The sequence below is a fragment of the Mustela erminea genome, chromosome 13 (assembly GCF_009829155.1).
Source record: "Mustela erminea isolate mMusErm1 chromosome 13, mMusErm1.Pri, whole genome shotgun sequence".
NCBI lineage: Eukaryota > Metazoa > Chordata > Mammalia > Carnivora > Mustelidae > Mustela > Mustela erminea.
This window is the reverse complement of record NC_045626.1, coordinates 80,025,856-80,047,863: the sequence shown is the minus strand read 5'-3', so window position 1 is coordinate 80,047,863 and position 22,008 is coordinate 80,025,856. Positions and strand designations below refer to the sequence as shown.

Genomic DNA, 22,008 nt, shown 5'->3' with positions numbered 1-22,008 from the left:
TAGTGGGGGTTTTACTCATTTACTTTATACAAGTAGGAGACTTCGTATCAATGCAAAAATATTGGATTGTAATGCCTTTACATACCAAAACATAAATCCCCCCTAAAAACCAACTGATTAAACTTTTCCCTGAAGCAGCAATCTTTAAATTATAATTTTTTACCAACTGTTTAATTTTCATATCATTAAAACATAAGCCTTTTACATATTATTTCACCACAATCTCAGTATAAATGTCTCATTTTTCATAGAAAAAGCTAATTACACGGTTCAGTAAGTTGCCTGTGGTAACACATCGATTTTATTTACATTCCACAGTTAGACTTTAGCTTGTTCTCTCAATTGCAAGCACGCCTAGCTTAATAATTCTATCTAATCCATTAGATCTTTTCCTATTCTTCATATGAAAGAATTCTTAATCGTACTATAACTTTACAATATACATGTGTTGTTTACAAAAGTATTAATAAGTTTTCCATTTTCTCTTTTATGAGAAACTTAGGACTTTCTGTTAGATCTATTATTTCAGTTAAATACACACTGGAATCATTTGGATAATCGTCAATTACTATTTTATGCTTTAGAAAAGGAATTCTTTTAAAACTACACATAAGAAAACAAAACACAGTGTAATTATTTTAAAAGTCAGAAATTTTTTTATCAAGAGTTGAATAATTTAGATCCAGTGAGAACTAGGAATACTTAGTTCATAAACTATTTAGAAATAGCTATCATTTTCCACTAAGTAAAAGTGCTTATTCTCACAAAATACAAATGTATTCTTCTATTACTATATACATAATAACAACAAATATGAAAATTAGAGTAAAATTTACTTTTCAGCAATGCAGTGTTAATCTCAAGAATTAATGCCATGTAATAAAATCTCCATATAAATGTTGATAGGTAAAATACTACAAATCTAGAATGCTGCTGAAAAATTCACCAGAATCTTATACTTGAAAAATAAATAAATCCAAACAATAAATCCCCAAAAGAATTCTTTTCTAATTTAATCAGAGATTAATTTCAGTGAATCATAAACTGACCACCAATAATGGGAAAAATATATATATAAAACCAGGAGAAAAGAGTCAGGGATCAGATAATCTCTTTAGAAGAAGAAATTCTGAAACTGAACATTCTGCCTACAGATAACTTCACGCCCTGTGATTTTTATATGTAAAAGGATCACTACTTTCACAAAAAGTAATTTTTTTCAATTGAGAATAAAGCCATTCACAGTGTTGACTGAAATGATTTCATTTTGTCAAAGATAACCATAAACCAAAATTCAACTGAAAATTCACAGACCATAGATATAATAGTATATTCCTATATACTTAACTATGATTTTAGAAAAGTCAACATCAACACTTTACAGAGCTTCACTTTACTGTCATAATCTGCCTTGGTTAGATATCCCATGTTTTTCTTCTTTCTCCTCTCCTCTGTTCCCCTACCTTTCCTGTTACTTGGGAATGTAGTCTTCATTTGATCTCTGTTGTTTCTAATAGCTCAAAGTCAGGTTTCTCCTCAAGCCAGAGTGAAAAGTGGGCTAGGGAAAAGACTATTCACCCCTGATTTACCTAATAATTACAGAAAGAAAAGGGTATCTTTAAAATCTGTGGACACTAAGTAATCAGCGTTAGCAAGATCAATATTGAGACAAATTGACATGTGCCTTTGATGGGATGGCACAAAAATACTCATCACCTACTCAATATTCTTGTCAAAAATGTTTAACCTGAATCTTATCATGAGGAAACAGACAAATTCAGAATATGAAAAATTTGATAGGAGAACAAATTACATCAGTATCATTGAAAATGTCCTACATTCTCACAGAAGTTACATGATCAAGTATTTAGGGGTGAAGATTCATGAAGTCTAGAAATTACCTATAAAATGGTTTAGCCAGAAAAAAAGTTATGTGTGTGTATACCCATCAATATTTTTCCCAAAAAAAGCTGAGGAGGGAACTAGGTTCTGTCTTGGAGATAGCTAAACAAAGGTTATATCAATCCTATCATTTCAGATTATATACATTATAATCTATATATACACATTACAGTACTAGCAAACTGGCTCTCCATTCTCTTCCCTCAGACTTCCTCCATCCTTACAAAATGTGCACTTCTCTTTCCAGAGGCTTGCAATCAGTTCGGTGGTATATGCAACAGTATTAGCATGTCTTAAATTATCTTACACCCGTCACTACTAGAAAACAAGATCTCTCTTTCCTAGTTCTCTAATGTTTAATGCTTTTTTGCAATTGCCCATACCTCCTGGCATAGGTGGCAGCACTCTGAAAAATAAAAAACCAATACTCATGACTATAAATGCAACAAAAGGTAATAATGGCCACTCTGCCTCTACACTGACGGTGGAGCCAATTCCCAAGGCTTCCAACACGATGGGGCCTTTTTTAGAGGTAGACAGATGTATCCCTATTCTAATTTACATCTGTCTACCTGTAATAATCAAAAGGAAAAGAGATAGCACAGATAAATTTTAAAATTATAGACTGCACATCTATAGCTTGGTTTCTTTATAGAACATACACAAAATAAAATGGATATTTTATACCTTATTTTTAATTAGGTTTCAATCTCCTCACAATATCAAATTATTAAACATTTTAAGCATATTTATTTTAAGTTAACCTTCTGAGAGTACAATACTGTGCTATGTTAGAAATATGTAAGATGGGCTTCATTCATTCACTCATTCAACAAGCATTACTAAGCACATACTAGGCCATATATAATACTTGTCTTTCTGGACCAGGGACTCTTAATGCTTTGGGTCAAGACATCTTTAGCTCCTAGAAGCCTGTATTTGCCCACTGTACCATTTTGGGGTTTTAAGATAGCTTATCTTTCCCACCACTTACTAATAACCAATCAAATGACCAGAAGATTGTGTTCATAAAATAATTTTGTTTGGTGGAATTGGAAAAGTCAGTTTGGTGTATTATATCAATCGCTAAAATTCAAACTGAAAAAATGCAAAAGAATTTAGTTAAGCAAAACGAACAAAGGTATAATGAAATAAAATTGGCAAAGACTATTAATAAAAAGTTCAGTATGTAATCATTGGTATTTTTTAACTTAAATAAATCTGTACCTTAAACTGAGGAAATGTTTAAGTTCATAGCTCAATTCAGAATAATTTATTACAATATTATTGCCTTCCTGCTCATACTCATCTTGTATATTATCTTCCTAATCATGTCTGAAACTTTCCTGATCAGAAACCTGTAACAATTCCTCAAAATCTATCAAATTCAGTGCAAATTCCTCATCCTTACTTCAGTGCACTCATTATGGCCCACCTTCACGGTCTTTCAGTCTCTCCTCACTATTTCACTAATAGCCTAAGCTCCAAACAAACCTGCTCTTCACACCATTTGTTCACTGCCAGCAGGACCTTTGTACAGGCTACTTCCTCTAACAAGAACAAGTTCCATCATAACCTAGGTAGCTCCTACATATCCAATAAAATGCACCTCAAGCCTCTGGGCTTCCCATCATCTCCCTATCCTGTTTCCCAAGACTGAATCTGATGCTTGTGCAAAATCCTATAACCTAACCAGTTACAGCTTACTTCATCGTAGCATAATTATGGATTCATTTAGCCCCCCCCCCCATAAGACTGTGAGCTCCTCAAGTACAAGGAGTCATTTTACATACCCAGGACTGATCACAGCTCTTACCTAACATTAGAAGTTGAACAAACAGACCAGAAACCAAGAAGGTTATCAACCCTTGGCACTAGGGCTGTCAGTGTTCCTATTGTAAGTTTATAAAACATTTGTGCGTTGGTCCTAAAACTGAATGTTTGCCCATAGGGAAAGCAGTCAATCTAGTACATTTCTCTCCCACAGACTTTCAGTGTCTCTCTGCACTGTACATATTGTCTTGTGCTTGTCTTACACCCCTTTTAGACTCTCAACATTTCAAGGGTAGCAATTATATTCAAACACTGTAACTGGACCCACAGATATAGGTATTCATGGATGGACACAAGGAAGGACAGGCACATGTTTGTGTTCAGCCAGTGCCCTGCTCTAATGCCATCTAAGGTTTATCATGAAACTATGTATAGCAGAAGTCTACACAATTGTCATATGTATAGGGAGGGATATCTTTGCTGCTCTGACATTTTATTATTCTCTTACTCTACCCAAATTTTAAAACTCAAACTCAAAAATCTGATCACTCCAACCCAAAAGTGTAATACTTTAAAAGTTAGTATTTTTACTGTAAGATTTTTATTTATTTATTTGACAGAGACAGAGCAAGCATAAGCAGAGGGAACGGCAGAGGGAGAAGGAGTGAGAGAAGAAAGCTCCCCACCAAGCAGGGAGACTGATGTGGGCCTCAATCCTGGGACCCTGGGATCATGACCTAAGCCGAAGGCAGATGCTTAACCGACTGAGCAATCCAGGTGCCCCCAAAAGTTAGTATTTGAGGAACTTTAGCAAGCACTGAATGTTCTACAGATCATTTAAAAACTGTCAAGGTGTTTTAATTTTGTTGAATGAGTTGTCAATGCAGTAGCAACAGCAACAGTCACAATTAGATGAACTGTTCTCTGTGTTATTCTAAGAACTTTTAACTTTTCTTACACTTAAAACCCAATTTACAGTGAGGAAAGTGAGGCAAGGATAAGTTACTTAATCAACGATACACAGCCAGCAAGCAACTGAGCAGGGACTCAAACCCACCCCATGCTCTGAACTACTATGCCAGATAAATAGCAAAATACTAGGCAAGATAAATAGCAATTCTCCAGACATGGGCCCAAAGGTGTTTATCTAAGTGACAGGGACAGACTATAAAGGTATTTAAGTGCTCCCTCTGACTATTTCATAGATACTTCAAGCAATTAACAAAAAAAAATCTAGTACCTTGAAACTAAACTGTGTGTCTATCCTGTAGAATTGTTCTCTTTCTATGACAATACTTTACACATTAAATCAAAGATGGTTGCTTTGGTGTTGTATTATAGTGAGGCTTCTTAGTAGTATCCCATTTGGGGTACATTGTAAAGACAAGGGAACTACCAAGGATTTTAAGAAATAGTAAAATGTCCCTATAAAAAGAAAATGTTACAGTAATGGTACCATCACGCTTAATGTTTACAGGGTTCTGTTAAAATTTATTTTACCTAAAATGAAATCACTCTTACATATATTAAAGATCAAAACAGATTCCAAAATATCCTCACTTACTATGACCACCAATTAAAATATTTCTTTGTATCTTTTTCTCATGATCACTCTACCTGTCATACAAAGTTATCCTTATGCCATTCACTTTTCTAATTAAGTTCAAATACTTTCTAATATTAGGTTGAACCATATAAAATTACCTTTTCCAACCACTTTTACATATGGACTGGACACTTCACAGGCTTTACTTTAATCCAGTAACTTTCCCCAATTCAACATATCAAAGAGAACAGACATACTTAACAAAGTTATGACTGTTCCAACACTGGATTACTTTCCTGGTGGCACAGAAGAGAACAGCATACACTGCTTTCAGACTCAATAAAAATAAAAAATAATCATTCTCCTGAGAAATCATTCTCAATATATTGTCAGATGAAAAAAATGGAGTTACAAAACAGTATAACATCAATTCCATTTATACATAAAAATACCAAATATTAAAACTGTTTTAGGGGCACCAGGGTGGCTCAGTGGGTTAAAGCCTCTGCCTTCGGCTCAGATCATGATCCCACAGTCCTGGGATCAAGTCCCACATCGGGCTCTCTGCTCCCCGGAAGCCTGCTTCCTCCTCTCTCTCTGCCTGCCTCTCTGCCTACTACTTGTGATCTCGGTCTGTCAAATAAATAAAATCTTTTTTTTTTTTTTAAACTGTTTTAGGGGCGCCTGGGTGGCTCAGTGGATTAAGCTGCTGCCTTCGGCTCAGGCCATGATCTCAGGGTCCTTGGATCGAGCCCCGCATCGAGCTCTCTGCTCAGCAGGGAGCCTGCTTCCCCCTCTGTCTCTGCCTGCCTCTCTGCCTACTTGTGATCTCTCTCTCTGTCAAATAAAATAAATAAAATCTTTTAAAAAAAAAAACTGTTTTAGACATCAGAATTTTTGTTCTCTTCACTTGACAGTTGTGTTTTCCTAATTTTCTAATTAAAATGTAGTATTTCTGTGTTTTGTAAAAAACAGTTCAAAAAAAGTCGATCTTTCCTTATTCTTTACCAAAAAAATACTTAATACATCAATGAAATATAAAGCAACTATAAAAAAATAAATAAAGCAACTATAAAAATTTTAAATAGCCTTCATCTTTTTGTTAACTCGGTAACAAAGTCCATGAGAAATAACACAGTAACTTAATTCTAAGAACACTGATTATGTGCTTTGTTGGTATGGACAAATAATTTTATACATCAGGTAATTTGGGTTTGGCTTCATCATTATTATAAAGTGATAATTTGTGCTGCTAACAAATAAAGACCAGACCAAAAAGTTAAAACATATGGTATCAATATGGAGTAGAGAAATGGAAGGAGATTAAGAATCAGAATCATGAGAAATAAAGGATGAACAAACAAAAATGCTCTATTCCTCTACTACTTGTGAAAAAAATTTTAGAACAAAAATATATGTTTTGATACTTAAATGGACAAACATAGATGTTATAATTATCTTCTAGGGGTATCTTATTTTAAAAACCCTGATAAATGGAATCCAGATGCAGTTAAGCTAATTTTACCTTAGTTCCCTGCTAACTACATGAAATATGCTTTGATATGTACGTACGTTCTGACAGTCTGCTGATTAACCAGCTAAGTAAGCAATCTTACCCAGACAGGGTTCTTATATTTATAAACCAAATATTCTACAAAGTATGGAAAGAAAGGTTTGTGTTGAATAGACAAATGGACTATAAGGTAAACAGCTAATTAGTCCACTGAGGTTTACTGCCCTCTGGCTGTTGTGGCCCGGGATATCACAGATTTTTTTAAAACAGCTGCAAAGGAAAGCTAGGAATATATCAAGCAAAAGTTGGCAGGAAATCCTTTAGGCAAATTCAAACACCTTAGAATAGGCCCTCAAATATAAAGTTAGTTTTACTCCTTCCTTTAAAAAAAAAATACTAAATATATCAACTAACAAAACATTTCAAATGCTATCTGAACTTTTTCAATCACACACTAACAAAATACAGAGTAGTTTGGACATAATAAAAGTTGGCTCTAGGAGACTTAGGTCAGGAAGATTAATGTACTACCCTAAGGATTGTAATTAATCTTGATTTAGAAAAGTTCTTTAGCATGCTAGATGGATACATTTAGATAAAGTAGTAAAAAATTTTGAGCATTCAAGAATATTAATAACGTTTCCAATGGTTATAAATCTGTGGTAAATACAAAAAGTAACTTAGAATAATGAAACTCTTATATTAATTCAAAGTTTCCAGATATCAGATGTAATCTGAAGTTAAAAATTAGGCAACACTGGACCAAGTAGTTTCTGAAATCACCTAATTATATAAAATGCAGAAACAAAGCAAAGGAAAACTTGCCATATCAAAATTATACCAGATTCTTTATATTAATCTTTCTTCAGAATACTATCCAATGTCATCTCATAATTTTGTCCAGTAAGGCTTGTACTAACTTTCTATTATCACTTTATAATCTTCCATCAGAGTTCAGCTGGTAATGAACCACAACAGCCACAATCCAAGAAAAAACAATTCTGTTCATTTCACTGACTTGCTAATTACTCACAATTCACTATCACTTTAAAACAGCGGATCTTGCCTTGATTCCACCCCCAAAACATCTAGAAGACACAATATTTCCTTTAGAAACAGTGGTTCACAGGTTCTGGTTCCTAGCATGACTGGGAAAGAACAAGAGATCTGGGGGGGAAGGGAGGGCACAGAAAGAAGAGGGGTAAGAGTGAAGACCTTCCTTTTGAGAGACACACACATTAAACAATTGGATTTTTCTCAGCAAGTCTTAATAAATTTTTTCGAAATTTACTACTATTAAGAAATATATATGATGATAACAGTTTTTAAGAAAAAAACAAAAAGCTTACCCTGCAGCTCATGATGTATTACACCTACTAGGTTGGGTTCGTCTCCCCACCAGAATATCCATAATTCTTTGCAATCTGGTTTGACATCACGACGCCATACACACAGCAAGTTGGCTTGCAGACAACGGATGAAACTTAACAGGATTGGATCATCTTGGGCTGGGGCTGAAATTATGGGTCCACAGTCCCCGTGCCCTCCAAAATTGTACCTACGCCATTTGATTCCCGTGAGTTCAGCCTGGAAAAAAAACAAGAAAATTACAAGGGTTTTGATATTTCTTCTTAATCACAGAATACTAAGAACAAGCTCCCATTCAGACAAGCAAATTTGCTAAAATAACTATTTATATTACTTCAGATAAAATTTCTCTCACTCAATAATTTCGTCAGTCCTCCTTGGTTTTAAAAGGGAGAAAAAAAATCACTTCTTCATATCAAGATTTCTACACAGCTCTTCATATTAAATACCAAATTACAACAAACAGATGACAGAAAGAAACTTTGCTTCTAAGAACAATTCCCTACTGTAGTTTTGTCTTTTGTTTTCTAAACACATTTTAAAACACCGACACGAAACCAGCTGAGAGCAGAACCTGGATCTTTATTCCATTACCTACATTTGTATTTTTTTTTTTAAGATTTTATTTATTTATTTGACAGACAGAGATCACAAGTAAGCAGAGACACAGGCAGAGAGGGGGGGGAAGCAGGCTCCTTGCTGAGCTGAGAGCCCGATGCGGGGCTCCATCCCAGGACCCTGAGATCATGACCTGAGCCAAAGGCAGAGGCTTAACCCACTGAGCCACCCAGGCAAAAAGTATAAATGATATAGCTATCATTACTAGTAATGATAGTACAATTTCTCTTTTTTCATATCCTTTTTGCATTTTTCTCAGACAAGTTCCTTTATTTCTTCAAATGAAAGCAGTGTGTGTGTGTGTGTGTGTGTGTGTGTATGTGTTTTAAACAGAAAGCTTAACTTCAATTTTTAAATAAATGTCAAATGTCAAAGAAGCAAACTAAATAAAAAGACTAAAAAGGGGGCAGCTGAAATCAGAAAAGTTAAGTAGGAGACTAACTTTTCTTATATTCACCTAAACTAGTGTTCTGTGTTCATGGACCAGGGGGCGGGGGTGGGGGGGCTGAAGGGAGGAGAGATAAAAGATACCAATAAATATAAATCACTACTGTGATTTTTGTGATAACCATATGTAAAAGTTTAGAAAATTAAGATCTATCAGAGATTTAAACATTAGGTGAGACAGTCCCCCAAGAAATCTATGAATGGCAATTTACTCACTAGAATACTTTCACCTATAACACTCCACATGGTCCAGCAAACAAAATATCTGGCTTTGATTCAAAAGAATGGTTTCCTAATCCTAGCACTTGCACTAACTTCCTATTGGTGCTTCTCTGGTCTCAGTGATAAAGGGAAGCCATGGCCACCTGCTCCGTATTTTTTATGGAGTTGTTCTAGCAAGTGACAGAACACAGATGCAAGTGACGTAACAACAAGCCTACAAACTTAATCAGTTCATAACTAATTCAGCTGGAAAAACTGGAAAATGTCCAATTATTTTAAAACAATTTAGTTCTTTTACCTTAAAGCTAAAATTAAATATCATTATACCAGTCTTCACTGGAAAATCTAAAAATGGACCACTATTTAAGCCTGACAGAGATAACTAAGCATAAAGTTAATGTTAAAGACTTAGCTTTAAACTTGGAATTATTGTTTGGTAAGAGCAAAGACAATTTAATGATACTGAAATACTGTCCAAAAAAAATCCCTATTATGGATGTATATTCACTTAGACTAATACATGTCCCCATATACCATGATCACATTTAGAGCTAAAAAGCAATTCCATGGGGCGCCTGGGTGGGTCAGTGGGTTAAGCCTCTGCCTTCGGCTCAGGTCATGATCCCAAGATCCTGGGATCGACCCCCACATCGGGCTCTCTGCTCAGCAGGGAACCTGCTTCCCCCTCTCTCTCTGCCTGCCTCTCTGCCTACTTGTGATCTCTGTCAAATAAATAAATAAAATCTCTTAAAAAAAAAAGAGAAAAGCAATTCCACACAAACTTCTATGGACGAATTTCTGACGAAAGTATAAACCTCCAAGATTTAAAATTCTTTTTCTAATGATTTCAAAATTGGGAAGCAACCCTTTAAAATATTTCTAGAGACAAGTTATCCCAAAACACAGTATTTCTCTCTGCCAAAGACAAACAATGCACAATTATATTTAAATTTAAAATTACATGGTTTTTTAAATATAAAATCAAAAGGATGAAATTAAAATATACAAGGAACAAAAACAATATGCACATATATATAATAATAACCACAACCATCACCACAGAGTCATCACCTATTTATTAATAACAAGCACCACAGTAGGGTCTTCACTACTGTGTAATTTCTAACATTAAACAATATACTAGTATCACCACATGTAATTTCTAATCTTCACAAACAGACAGCTGAAGAAATTAGGACTCAGGTTAAATAATTCTGCCATAACTACACAGGCAGCAAATGGCAGAACCCAAATATAACTCGATTTAAAGCATAACTGAATTTAGAGCATAAATTCTTTCCCACTCTACCATGCTGCTTCATAAGGCTAATGGTAAAAATTAGTCCTAGAGGATTATAAAATAGTACAAAGAAACTGTCATCTACTCAATTTAGCAAGGGCAAGAGCTCATGGCCATACTTTCTAATTTAAGAAAGTTCATGAATCTTTCTTTAGTCTTCCTGAGGTATTAAGAAAACTAGTACAAGAGTGCCCACACACCATCCCATGAATAGAAGACTTTTTTTTTAATTTCACATAGATAATTATATGCCTTCTTTTACATGTTACCACTATAAGACTAGATCTACACAAGCTAATTTTTAGAGGATATGTACAACAAACCAAGAAAACAACAATTCTAATAATAGCAAGAAAGGTTAGAAGGAAATTTTCTCATCAATGGCTGGCATCTGTTCAGGTAGTCACGGTCCTCAGAAAATTGAACTTAACTGGCAGAGACTCCCCTGGCCTAAAGAGAAAGCCACTATAGTCAGTTCAGAATGGTTGGAATTAAATAGATTGTAACAGAATCAGGATAAATGCACTTTCTAACAGCAGGAATGTATTTAAAGAAAATTTATATTGATTCTTAATGTGCTATTCTTTAGGCACAATACATAAGAAATGAGCTGATAAATTCCTCCAGTGAAAATCATTTATTTGCACTGACCCAATGCAATCAGAACCCACATGACCACACAGAACAGTATATACTTGCAGTGTCTCCCCCTCAGAGTTAAAACTATATTCAGTGATTACCAAACAGTAAAAGTTACAGGCCTTGATATGAATGAACTTAGGGTGTAGTATCATGGAAAGAACACTGGCTGGAGATCAAAAGATCTAGATTCGAGTCCTGGTTTTTCAACTATTTACCTATATGACATTAGGAAATCTACTCCATCTCAGGGACCGTAGCTTCCTGACCTGTAAAGTGATATGGTTGACCTAGATTCTGTAAATGAGTTCAAGTCTCCTGGCCCAGGCTAATTACATCCCACTCACAAAGGCAACTTGTAAATGAGATTGAACCCTTAATTATATGCCTTAGAATGATCAGTAGAAATAGGGGAGCTGCCAGAAGATTTGAATTTTCAAGAAACAGGTAAAAGAAAGACTTCTCAAACTACAGAACAATTACCTTAATATCAATCCTGAGCAGGATTCTAGGACAGTGTATAGAAAAGATAGCTGTGATCAACAGGGACTAACATGAGCGCACTAGGAAATTCCCAATCTGCCTCATCTCACAATCTCCAGTGATAGGGTTACTACTCTGGTAGACCAGAGATATACAGCAAACATATTAAATCATCCCTCAAGTTGAGTCACAAAAAGAAAAAAAAGTCAGGGATAATAGAAAACTTCTGTTAAAACATAACTAATCAGCTCCAGGTAAAGACACCAGGGTAAACACACACATCTGCTTTTGCTCTCTTAAATCCCTCTAAAACATCAGTAAAGAATTTGTTTGTTTTTGTTTTGCTTTTCCCTTAAATCATAAAATCACAATGGAAGGTAGGAGAGGAGATGAGAGCAACAAGATTCTGAAAGCTAAGAAAAAGATGCACAAGAGATAAAGAAATTTATAATACCTGAAACACTGAATCCTAGCTATGGAGAAAGGGTAGATAAAACACAATTTTTACAGAATCCCTCAGGAATCAAAAATACAGGTATCTCTAGAAGGAGGGTTAAAAGGCAGAGAGGAGATAAAATAAGGAAAACTGGCTGAAAGCCTACTTAGAACCCACTGCCCCTCTTACCCCATCAAACAAATGGAAGGGTATACTCTGGGGCCAGTAACAGAGGTTATCCTGACTGGGGGACACAGACACACCTGAATGCAGGGAATCAAACTGAAAACAGTGCATTAGGTGAACATGTACAGAATAGAAGTCAAAAACCACCCTCTCCCATTATCTCCCTCTAAGCACCCAGAAAGCTGGTAGCCAGTCTTTCATCCCCCAGAGAGAGGCATCTGGAAAAGTCTTCTTTGGGAAATCTAACCAGCTCAAGAGAAAAGAACTCAAAATACTGACATCAGAGGTTCCCCAACTAATGAGCCCACCCAGATCTGTGAAGTACACAGTAAACAAATGTCACTCACATACTCAACTTCCAAGATGTTTCTTAGTCCACCATTTCTAAACATGAACAGAAAACCCGGAACTACTAAATAGTCAAGGAAAAACATGAAGGAATGACAGAGACAAAAACAAATAGAAACAAAAAGAAAATTCAGAGGAAACAGACAACATTGGGAGAAGAAAAAAAAAACTTAATCCATCATTAATATTCTCAAACAGATAAAATAGTGCAACCATTTAAAAAGAACAGCACACTATTTCAGAAAAGAAGAACCAAAAATTAAAAGAGAGCTCTTGGAAATTTTTAAATAAGGATGCCAGAATGATAAAACTCAACAAAAGGGCTGGAAGATAAAGTTTAGAAATTTACTTTCTCCCAGAAAGTAAAGCAAAAATACAAAAATGAAAAATAGAGAGGGTGAGGGAGATAAAATCAGAGGAGCAGCCCAGGAAGTTCAAAACCAAATAACAGAGCTTTCAAAAGAGAAAATACAGAAAATGAAAAAGAGGAAATGACTGATAAAATAATTAAAGAAAATTTCCCAGAAAAATAGAATGTGAATTTCTAGATTGAAAGGACTCTCTGAATACCCAGAACAATACATTAAAAGAGGCTCAAGGAAGGCATTTCAACTTGCAACACACACAAGTTCCTCAAAGCTTCCATACTGTATAAAGAGATCACAATGAATCAGGAAATCAGAAAGATTTTAACTTCACAACAGCAATACCAGAAGCAAGAAGGCAATGTGGTGCAACTGCTTCCAAATTCTAAAGGAAAAGTATTTCCAAACTAGATATCTATGCCAATCTAAAATATCAAGTATATAAGTAGGATAAATAGATTTTAAATGATGCAAGGCCTTAAAAAAACAGAAACAAAAAACAAAAAGTAACACCATTTCTCAGGAAGCTATTAGAGATGTATCCCACCTCTAAAAAGAGGGAATAAACCATATAAAGCCATGAGATCCAGGAAACAGATCCAACATGGGACAGAGCAAAATGAATTCCTAAAAGAAAAAAAACAGGGATTATCAGATGGTTACAGGTTTTCAACTGCGTATCAATGTACAGAGCAACCAATCCAAATTATAACAGGTCATCTCTCAAGAAGATGGTACTAGCAGAATACATCTAAAAGTCTTAAAAGGGGACTCAGACGATAGGCAAAAAGAATGGGAAGGATTAACTTAAAATACACAAAAAAGTTACAGTCCAAAAAAGAAAAAAAGTAATTACTATCTTCAAAATTACGCAGAAAAGGAAAAGCAATGAGAATATACTGGATGGCTCAACCATGCATTAACATAATCAAACAAATGTTAACACTGAATAAGCTAACCAAAAGAACCATATAACTACTTCAGTAAAATGGATGGATGGGAAAAGTTTTTGTAGGAGGTAGAATCAATGAGCTAAATCCTCATCTTCAATAGTGAAAGATGCAGAATTTGAAAACCTTAAAAGAAACTACAAGCTTAATATTTAAAAACATTTAAGTAAGAATCCAGATAATCAACAAAAGGGGATGAAAATGTTTGTCTCTTGGAAAAGGTAAAATAGGGACCAGGAGCAGATGTGCATTATTCATAAAAACCTTGTAGAACCATTTGATTCTTTAACTATATATGAATACAACTCTAATTTTTAAAAAAGAAAAAAACTAATCAAAAATGTAGCAGCGAAATTTATTTACTATATCAAGAAGTTACTAATTCTGAGAATTCACTTATACCATTTTGTAGACTGAGTCTACCAAATTCCTAAGCTTAAGAATAATTCAGTATCCCCTAAATTGTGCTGTGAAAGTCAAAAGGTTATTTACCATATGTTAAAATATTGTGTTCTGCCTCTTTTCTCCATTGCTAGACTATAAAAATTTCAATTAAAGGGTACTCGGGTGACTCAGTTGAGCATCTGACTCTTGATTTCAGCTCGGGTCATAATCGTAAGGCTGTGAAACTGAGCCCCCACATCGAGCTCCATGTTGGGCATGGAGCCTGTTTAAGATTCTCTCCCTCCCTCTCCCTTTTTTTTCTTTTTTTAAGATTTTATTTATTTATCTCACAGAGAGAGAGAGAGGAGAGCCCAAGCAGGGGGAGGGGTAAGAGAGAGGGAAAAGCAGGCTCCCACTGAGCAGGGAGCCCAATAGAGGGCTTGATCCCAGGACCCTGGGATCATGACCTGGGCCAAATGCAGATGCCTGAGTCACCCAGGCACCTCTCTCCTTTTCCCTTTGCACAACCCCCCCAACGCCAAAATCGAAAACAAAAACAAAAAACAAAAACTTCAATTAAGCAGAGATATACTTCCAGCTGCATGCCTCCTCCGACCTAGGTCTGCTTAACTCTTCCTACCCATAGCTAAGCAGCTTGCCAAGGATGCATTCCCTCTGCAGAGGGGCTGAGGCCAATAGGTCAATGGTCCTCCATGTGATTCCCATCTAACATATGATTTCCATATTGTGAGAAATACAATGTAACTCTCTATACAATGAAGTTGTATATCAAAGATGCTTTCTAACATATGTATATTTTTGCTGATACATAATAACTTTTTTCCTGAATTGTGATTTCATTTTCAGCCCTCAGTTTACCAATATTAATTCAAAACCATAAAGATAAAAAATAGGGAGCTGGTTTAGCACATGTATGAGTGAAATGGGTCCAAAGATTTTGACAGTAAGTTTAATATAATTAAACAATGTGAAATAGCTACAAAAAAAGTTACTGCCATCTTAAGCTCCATTAATAAAAACATGGTACCTAGATCCTACACAACAGATCTTATACAGCAAGTCACTAGTCAATACTGCTTTTAGCTCCCAGCTCCACACTTTGACAGAAATATAAACAGGAACAAATTAACAAATGAGGGACTAGGATGGACAGGAAATCTAAACAGGTCATATAGCTAGAGGTTATATAGCCTCATGTTCAATCCTTCCAAGCAAATAAACATGGCATCAAAAAAAAAAAAAAAAAAAAAGAGTAAAGGCATAGCTGAAGTAAGGTGAATGAATTTAATATGGAGTTAACATTCTAAAGAAATCTATAAAGTCTTCAATTTATACGAAAGACTCATATGTGGAAGATGAATTAGATTTGCTCAGCACAGACCAAGTAATAGCAGAGAACTGATGATTAAAACAACAATAGTGAGAGTTTTCTCAAGAAAGAATCCCTGGCTGAGATCCCTGAGAAGCACAGATACAAGGTGTTAAGGAGAAGCTGTTAATACTGGATGTGGCTTCAGGGGCGCCTGGGTGGCTCAGTGGATTAAGCCTCTGCCTTTGGCCTAGGTCATGATCTCAGGGTCCTGGGATCGGGCCCCACATCAGGCTTTCTGCTCAGCAAGAAGCCTGCTTCCCCCTCCCTCTCTGCCTACTTGTGATCTCTCTCTCTGTGTCAAATAAATAAAATCTTTAAAAAAAAAAAAAAAACACTGCATATGGCTTCAAACATCAAAGGATTGGCTGGACAATCTGAATTTATAAGATTCCTTTCAAACCTGAAATATGAATCTCAAAGGTTCTTTTCTTCCAGTCATGAGATTTTAAGCCTCTAGTATCATTTGTATCTCAGTCAACTAACTAGTTCAAGAGGCTGACAAACTATACCCCATGGGTTGGCCAATTATTTTTATAAAGTTTTATCCATACACAATTTTACCCATTTATTTACATACTGTCTCTTGTTCCCTCCACACTACAACTATAGAGCTGAATAGTTGCAACTGAGACTGTATGACCCACAAGCCTGAAATAACAACTCTAATCCTTTAAAAAGAAAAAAAAAGTCTGCTGACCCCTGAACTACGATAACATACACAGGCAAATATGACTTTTAAAACATAAGAAGCACCATAACTTTTACCAAAAACAACTAGACAAAAAACATGAAACTGTTCAAACACTGAACAAAGGCTGCACAAAGCTAGGATCTCTGAGTGAAGGAAAACAAATGAAGCAGGCCCTGCAAAGGCTGAGGCAGCTGGAATTTATGAGAACAGATCACCAGAAAGCTCTACAGAAAAAGAGCTCCAGAGATCTGATAGGGGTTCTTGAGAAAATGTTCCTGCATACACTAAGCTACAGTTCAAAAAGAAAAATTCCAAGAGGCCAGGCAAAGAATTACTAGAGAGTCATCACTCCAAAAGCTCACACAGAGCTAGAAGACAGTCTAATTCTGAAGAGTCAGGGTGAAAATACACTGTTAAATATCATGGACATTAAACAGAGACCACAAAAAGGCCATGCCTCAAAAGTAAGAAACTAGGCCTATGTTAAATAAAGACTGCTCTAAACCACCCAAATAACTGAGTCTCAAAAATAATGATCATCACCACAATCATCATCTCATCTACAAGTTAACTGCCAGCCAAAACAAAATTCAACTTTACAGGAAAGAAATAAAATCCAGACTCTCAACAACATAATAATCACAATATCTAGCATCCAATAAAAGGATATCAGACATTCAAAGATATAGCAAAAGGAGACTCATGGTCAGGAGAAAAATCAGTGAAGAGAAACAAACCCAGAAATGGAAGAGATGACAGAATTAAAAAATCAGTTTTAAAACAGCTATTATAATTATGGTCAAGAATTGAAAGGAAAACATGAATAAAAAATGAAAAATATAAGAGCATAAAAATTTCCAGACACAAAATATGAAATAAAAAATTCACAGAATAGGTTTAACAGTAAATTAAGCACAACCCCCCCCCAAAAGAAAACTAGGGGACTTGACAACAAACAGTATAATTATACAAGCTGAAGAACAGAGAATTTTTTTTAATTGAAAGAATAAATATAAAAGCAGAACGCTATAAAGTACTCTAACATGCACGTAATTAGAGTCCCAGAATGCAAAGGTAGAAGGGAGGATAAGAAAAATTTTTTGAAAAATAGCCAAACTATCTCCAAATTTCATGAGAAAAATGTATTTCAGACTCAAAGAGTTCTGTAACTCAAAACAGTACAAACAAAAAAAGCTCAACTTCTGATCATCAGTGATTTAAAAAAAAACTATTAAAAGCTGTCAACACGGAAAAAGGACACATTACATAAGGAAAAGCAAAGACAGTACTTACAACAGACTTCTCAACAGAAAATATGCAAACCGGGAAACAATAGAACATGCTAAAGGAGGGGAAAAAATGTCCATATCTGGAATTCTAGATCAAGCACAAGTATCTTTCAAAAGTGAAGGTAAAATACAAACTTTTTTTGAATGAAAGAAACCAACTGAACTCCACTGTAATAAATGTAACTAGAATGAATTCTTTTTAAAAAGTTCTTCAGGTACAAGGAAAATATCAGATGGAAATCTGGATCTATAGAGAAGAATAATGTGCACCAGAGATAGTAAATATATAAATACAAGAGTTGTTTTCTTATTTTTTAATTTCTTTAAAACAAATTAACTCTTTTTTTTTTAACTTTTTTTTTTTTAATTTTATTTATTTATTTGACAGAGAGAGATCACAAGTAGGCAGAGAGGCAGACAAAGAGAGAGGAGGAAGCAGGCTCCCAGCTGAGCAGAGAGCCTGATGCAGGGCTCGATCCCAGGACTCTGGGATCATGACCTGAGCTGAAGGCAGAGGCTTTAACCAACTGAGCCACCCAGGCGCCCCAAAAACAAATTAACTCTTTACAGCAAAAATAATGCATCACTGATTGTATACAGATATAGAAGAAAAACATATGACAACAGCAGCACAAAAGCCAGGAAGAGAAAATGGAGGTATACTGTTCTATACCTTTTTTTACATTATAAATGAAATTTATAAATTTCATTTTTATGAAATTTATAATGTAAAAAATGGTTTTTTACATTATAAATGAAATTTAATAACACTTGTAGACTGTGATAACTTAAAGGTGGATATTATACGCCCTTGACCAGTACCTAAAAAGTAAAACAGAGTTTATTTAAGATGCCAGTACTGAAGATAAAATTGAATCATAAGAAAACACTCAAATAATCCAAAAGCAGGCAGGATGGGGCACCTGGATAGCTCAGTCAGTTAAGTATCTGCCTTTGGCTCAGGTCCTTAAGTCCAGGGTCCTGGGATCAGCCCCACCTCTGGCTCCCTGCTCAGCAGCGAGTCCACTTCTCCCTCTACCTCCCCGCCCCGGCCCCCGGGCTTGTGTTTGCCGCTCTCTCTCTTTCCCTCTCTCAAATAAATAAATAAAATCTTTTAAAAAAAAAATCATAAAAATAGGCAGGAAAAGAGGATAAAAAAGGGAACAAAGAATAGACGGGATAAATGAGGAAAAATACCAAGATAGTAGACTTAAACACAATCATCAATTATATTAAACACAAAGAGTCTGACCATTACAAGTAAAATACATCAATTCTTAGAATAAGTAAAATTTTAAAATGCCCAAGTATATATTGCCTATAAGAAATGCACTTTATATATAAAGACAAGTTATAATACAAATAATAAGGGACCTAAAATGGCTAGACTAATAACAAAGTGGACTCCAAGAGGCTTATAAAGGAATAAAGAAGAAAATTTTGTAATGAGAGAACTGTCAATTCTTCAAGAAGACATATATCCCAAGTGTGCAGGCATCTAACAACAAAACTTCAAAATATATAAAGCAAAAACTGATGTTAAAACTGATAAAAAAAAAAAAAGCAAAAACTGACCTAAAAGGAGAAATAGACAAATCCAGAATTATAATTAAAGATTTCAGCATGCCTCCTCTCAGCAACTGATAGAAAGAGCAGACAGAAAATCAATAAGGTATAGAAAATATGAATACTATCAACCGACATACCAAACTGACATTTATAAATAATAATAATGATAATACACTCAACAGTATACACAAGTTTTTCAAATGCATATGGAACATTCACCAACAGAAACCATATGCTGATCCATAAAATAAATATCAATACATATTTTTTAAGGTTTTATTCATTTATTTGTGAGACAGAGTGCACGTGAGCAAGAGAACACAAGTGGGGGGAGCACCAGGAGAGGAAAAAGCAAACTCCCCACTTAGCAGGGAGCCCAATGTGGGGCTTGCTCTCAGGACCCTGAAATCATGACCTGAGCCAAAGGCAGCCACTGAACCAACTGAGCCACTGAACAGGTACCCCAATATAGTTTTTAAAATTGAAATTTCTGAATAGATTTGAATTTGAAAGTCACAAAAACACTTCCTTTCCCCCCACAAAATCTGGAAATTAAATAATACTTTTAAACAACACATAAGACAAAAAGAAAATCTTAAGGGAAAGTAGAAAATGTTTTGAACTGATTATGAAAGCAAAATATACAAAAATGTATAGCGTACAAGTAAAACAGTTGCTTACAGAAAAATCTGTAGCTTTCATATTTATAGTAGAAAGAAAGATATATGAAATTGCTCCAAACTTCTCCCTTCAGAAGGTAAAAGTATAATTTAAACCAAAGGTAAACTGAGGAAAGAAAATAATGAAGAGAGCAGAAATAAATGAAATATGAAACAGACTAACTACACAGAAAACCAGTAAAGTAAAAAGCTGTTGTTTTTGTTTTGGGTTTTTTGTCTGTTGGTTGGTTTTAAAGATTTTATTTATTTGAAGGGCATGGGGAACACAACCAGGGGGTAGGGGCAGAGGGAGAAGCAGACTCCCCACTGATCAGGGAACCCCATGCAAGGTTCCATCCCAGGACCCTGGGATCATGACCTGAACTGAAGGCAGATGCTTAACCAACTGAACCACCCAGGTGCCCCCCTGTTGTTTTTTTTAGTCAATAAAACAGACAAGGTTAATCAGGAGGGGGAAAAAAAAAATTACCAACAACAGGAATAAAAAAGGAGGAATTATTTCACATCCTAAATACACTGAAAAGATAATGGAATTATTATAAGCAACCTTATGCCAATAAATACAACTACTTAGATTACATGGACAAATTCTTCAAGAGAATTACCAAACTTGGGGAAAAAAAAAAAAAGTTAAATATCTGAATAGCCCTCTATTAAAGAAATGGAATTCACAATTTAAAACCTTCCTACAAAGTATTCTCCAAGGCCAAGATGGCTTCACTAGCGAATTCTATCAAATATTAGGAATGAAATACTACACAACCCTACACAAACTCCTTCAGAACACAGAGAAGGAGCGAATTCCCAAATCATTTGAGACTAACATTACCAAAAAAAGACAAAGACATCGTAAGAATATCTACATGTGATCTTTCATTAACATAAATTTTTTTAAACATTAGCAAAATATTAACAAAGTCCAATCCAACAATACATAAAATCATAACACACCCTGCACATAGAGTATATCTTGGAAATTCAGGTTTACCTGAATTATTCCAAAAGCCCATCAATGCAACTGAATCAAACTAGTTAAAAAACCCATTAATAAAATCCCTCATATTAACAGAACAAAGCCTATAATCATTTCAATAGAGGCAGAAAAACATTTAACAAGATCAACACCTGTTTATGGTAAAACTAAGTAAACCAGGAATTAAAGGAAACTTCCTCAACCTGATTAAAAAGATGTTCAAAACCACAGCTAACATCACAATTAATAATGAAAGACTGAATACTTCTCACCTAAGATGAGTAACAAAGCAAAGAGGTACATCGTGCTATTCAACTTTGTACTTTATGTCCTAACCAACGGAATAAAGCAAGAAAAATAAGTAAAAGGCACAGAAATGGAAAGGAAGATATGAAACCATCTTTATTCACAGACATTATCATGTACATTTACAAAATTTCAAGGACTTTACAAAAAAGATACTACAACTAATAATGGAGTTTAGGAAAGTTGCAGTACAAAACTTAATTGTATTTCTACACATTAGCATGAAAAGGTAGAATATTTTTGAAATAATATTTTTGAAATAATATTTTGAAACATTTCAAAATTTCAATATTTAATAATATTTCATATTATGTATTACTTAAATATTAATTATAAATAATATTATTATATATATAATATTTTTAAATAATGCCATTTTAAAGAACATTGAAAAATATGAGCTACTAAGGGATAAATCTGATAACATGTGCTCCAGACCAGTATACCAAAAACTATAAACAATGTTGATAAAAATTAATGATCTTTAAAAAAAAAAAAGGAAGCTAGACTATGTTCAAGAACTGGAAGATCTAAAATTGTTAACAGGTCAATTCTTCCCAATCTGACCTACAGATTCAGTGAAATTACAATAATAACCCTGCAGGAACTTTTATGAAAAACTGACAG

The 22,008-nt window shown here is 34.8% G+C and overlaps 1 protein-coding gene across 2 annotated transcripts in view; it reads right to left on the bottom strand.

Annotated features, from left to right (window-relative positions):
- The window catches only part of MED13L (mediator complex subunit 13L), a 289,872-nt gene that overhangs the window by 247,653 nt on the left and 20,211 nt on the right, over nt 1-22,008 (bottom strand). For both annotated transcript variants that reach the window (XM_032309204.1, XM_032309206.1), the window contains exon 2: nt 8,084-8,321. In XM_032309204.1, the coding sequence (XP_032165095.1) occupies nt 8,084-8,321 (238 nt within the window). The remainder of the gene's footprint in view (nt 1-8,083; nt 8,322-22,008) is intronic.